The sequence below is a fragment of the Protopterus annectens genome, chromosome 14.part0 (genome assembly GCF_019279795.1).
Source record: "Protopterus annectens isolate FY-2018-M chromosome 14.part0, PAN1.0, whole genome shotgun sequence".
In the NCBI taxonomy this organism is placed as follows: Eukaryota; Metazoa; Chordata; order Ceratodontiformes; family Protopteridae; genus Protopterus; species Protopterus annectens.
In genome coordinates this window covers 899,970,960-899,974,485 of record NC_056748.1, presented here as the reverse complement: position 1 = coordinate 899,974,485, position 3,526 = coordinate 899,970,960, and the positions used below count along the sequence as shown (strand labels likewise).

The following is a 3,526-nucleotide window of genomic DNA, read 5'->3' as shown; positions in this document are numbered from 1 at the left end:
TATATATATAACTGTCTTTTGGCTTTTCCCGGTTAGGGGTCGCCACAGCGGAACTCCAGTCCGCTAATGACTGGCACTAAATTTTTACCATGCTGGCTTGCCGGGCCTAACGCACAACCTTAGAAGGAATGCCCATTCACGCATGTCGACACACAGAAGACGTTCTGAGAATCGAACGTGCAACATCTAACTGAGACACAATGCTACCGCAGCACCACCACCGCAGTCATATATTTATATATATTTATTTATATATATTTATATATTTATTTATATATATATATTTATATATGTATTTATGTACATTTATTTATATATATAGTTATTTATATATTTATATAGTTTATATATATTTATATATATAGTTATTTATATATTTATTTGTATATATTTTTATATATATTTATATGTATATTTTTATTTATATTTATATTTTTATATTTATATTTATTTATATATTTATATATATATTTGTATATATTATATATATTTATGTATATATTATATATATATTTGTATATATATTTATATTTTTATATATATATATTTATATTTATTTATATATTTATATTTATGTATATATATATATGTGTGTATATATATATATATATATATATTTATATATTTATATATGTATATATGTATATATTTATAAAAAATAAAACTTCAAAAGACTTTTAAAAACAAATACCGAACTGATAAAAAAAAACACAAGACACCAAACCGATGATTAAGCTTACGCTCTTATTAAATAAGAGCTTTCTCAGAATGAACTAGGAAAAAAAGTTACAAATAATAGATATGCATATATAAATAAACAGAAGCCAATGAACAACAAGAAACTGTAAACAGGGTAATGAATAAATATGAGCAATAAGAAATGAAGTGTAAACCATAAAAGGGTACAAATATAATAATTTGTACCATTTAAGAGCACATTTAATATTGACACTTTCATTTAAACCCGGAAAAACGTCTGAGTTAAGTAACTGCCATTTCAATTCTCTAAGTTCTAAACATAAATCCCAGTCACCAAAAAACAATCTACTTGTTCAAGAACCATAAAATGAAATTTGGATAAATTAGTACAGTAAGTGCTGTTTGGTAAGAGCATTATTCATGCTGCTAGATCTAATGCCTGCCATATGTTCCTTAACCCTAACAGACAGCTTTCTGGTAGTTTTACCAATATAAAAACTGTTGCATGAAGCACAAATACCAGCATATTCAACTGCAGAAGAATGACAATAATTAATTAGATATAAGGACATACTACACATCTTTTACAATTAAACATACCAGTGGTGGTAGAGGACTAATGTGTGTTAAAAGTAAACAATGGGGAATCTCTATTTTCAAGGCTCATACGAATGTTTCTAGTTCTTTTATAAGAAAATAAGGGATAAGTACCAATAGCAGATAACATATGGTGAGAGTCCTTTAATATGTCCCAGTTATTGGAAATAACATCTCTGATGGAGGACATATCTCGAAATAGGTAATGGAAAGCTGAGAGTCATGTCAGACTTAATTGAACTATTAGGTTTAAAACCATACAGCAAAATAGGTAAATGAGAGATATATCAGAAGAAACGTCATCAAAAATAGTTTACTAAAGAAAGAGGATAGTTTCTTAAACATCTGTTTTAATAAACTGGCTACATACAAGATTTCTCTTCATAAAATAAGGGTGTGAGCTAGTAAAGTCTAAAAAGTTATTCTTGTGTCGTTTCTGTGTATGGTGGAACATATATTGCCAGAAGGAGATGTGTAAATCCTGTTATCTAAAAATGTAATGCTATAGCCACTGGCTCCAAGATCGCGTTACAGTGAAGAGAACGGTAAGTGCAACAGGAGCATTACTGTTCTCTTCACTGTAGCACGGTCTCGGAGTTGGTATATTTAAGTAGGGGGTGGGGGGCTTGCTCCTGCAAACTTTATTTTAGCTGTCTGTCTTAACTTCTAAATGTCAAGATACTGAAATCTCGATGTTTTGGGTTCATTTTTGTAAACCTCGAGATTTCACATTTAAAAGTGGACGTGTGTGTGTGTGTGTGTGTGTGTGTGTGTGTGTGTGTGTGTGTGTGTATATGTGTATATATATATATATATATATATATATATATATATATATATATGTATATGTGTATATATATATATATATATGTGTGTGTGTGTATATATATATATATATATATATATATATATATATATATATATATATATATATATATATATATATATATATACATGTCTTTAGATTAGATTATCTGATTTCTGCATGCTAAATCTCATGACAAATTGTATGATCTATTTCTCAGAGGGAGGATGTAGATCACTGTGTACCCTGTGTGCTCTGTCTTTAAGAAGCAAGCAATGCTGTGTGTGCACACATATAAATTCCAGACGTGCAATCCCTAGTGCCATTCTGTAGAAGCAGCCAGTGAGTGAGCATTTATAATCACAAGTTAATTTGTATGCAAGTTACTTAGTCATAGTCAAATAAGCCTTTACAGTGATGTTTGTATAGAATAAAGCTGCTTACAGAACCCAGAAAGACTTGTTTATTCATGTACCAGCACTAAAGCGACAGTACACCTTCAAATAAATGCATGTTTTGTTTTACAGCATAAAAAAATTACTAAAAAGGAGAAAGAAAACAGACAGAATTCAGCTTTACAGGAAAAGATAAAGCTTGCTGAAGAAAGTGCAGGTCAAGTCACACCAAGATCAAAGCTTCCACTCAGAATACAGAATTAATTAAATATTTGCTCATTTAATTGTATGTAGTTTTTACTGTACGTTTTATACTGTCTTTCTATCTGAAAAATACCTTTTGGTGTAACTGTATTGTTGCATTTTTATGTATGCTCAGTCTGTTCGCTGAATGTCTGAACAGTGTGTTCAAGTACTGTACGATAGATGTCAATTTGTGATGCAGGGACTTCAGTACTGTAACTTTGATTATTTCCTGAAGCTGAAAAGCTTTTTTGTAAATCTGTCTTGTCTTGTGTAATTTTAATGTTCACAGCTTGACTTTATAAAATATTAAGTGCATCTTGTAATATTTAAGAATGGCTTACATTTTCTACCCTATAACATGGAATTTCCCTTTCGATTATTTACAGAAAAGAAATTATCAAATATTCACTCTTATTTTATAGCTTTTAATAGCCCATTTCAATAAAATATGGAAATATTTACTATATTTTAGGTTCTGTTTGTTTTTCCAATATTATAAAAATACATTGTCAGAAGCCATTTGCTCCAGGTATAAGCTAACAATTTCTTCCTTTTGTTATGCGATGGTGTCTAAATGTGGAATAAGCTGAGATAACGTGGATAAAATTTGTAGTCTTTTACCTTTTTTTTTTTTTCATTTTTAGTTTCCCAAGTCACAAGCCATATTCTCCGTTTGCATATATCGGCCAAATGTTTGTCATAAGGATCACTAATTGTAGGAGGTCATAGCATAATCAGTAATTGGTTGGATTATGGATATTCCATGATCGCCTGATCTTTTTCA

General features: G+C 29.7%; 1 protein-coding gene across 1 annotated transcript in view; it reads left to right on the top strand.

Moving 5' to 3' along the window:
- Positions 1-3,208, top strand: part of KIF11 (kinesin family member 11) — a 1,847,788-nt gene extending 1,844,580 nt beyond the window's left edge. Inside the window, exon 24 of the mRNA XM_044055639.1 lies at positions 2,629-3,208. Coding sequence (XP_043911574.1) covers positions 2,629-2,760 — 132 coding nt within the window. The 3' untranslated portion in view covers positions 2,761-3,208. The remainder of the gene's footprint in view (positions 1-2,628) is intronic.
- The last annotated feature ends 318 nt before the right edge of the window (positions 3,209-3,526 follow it).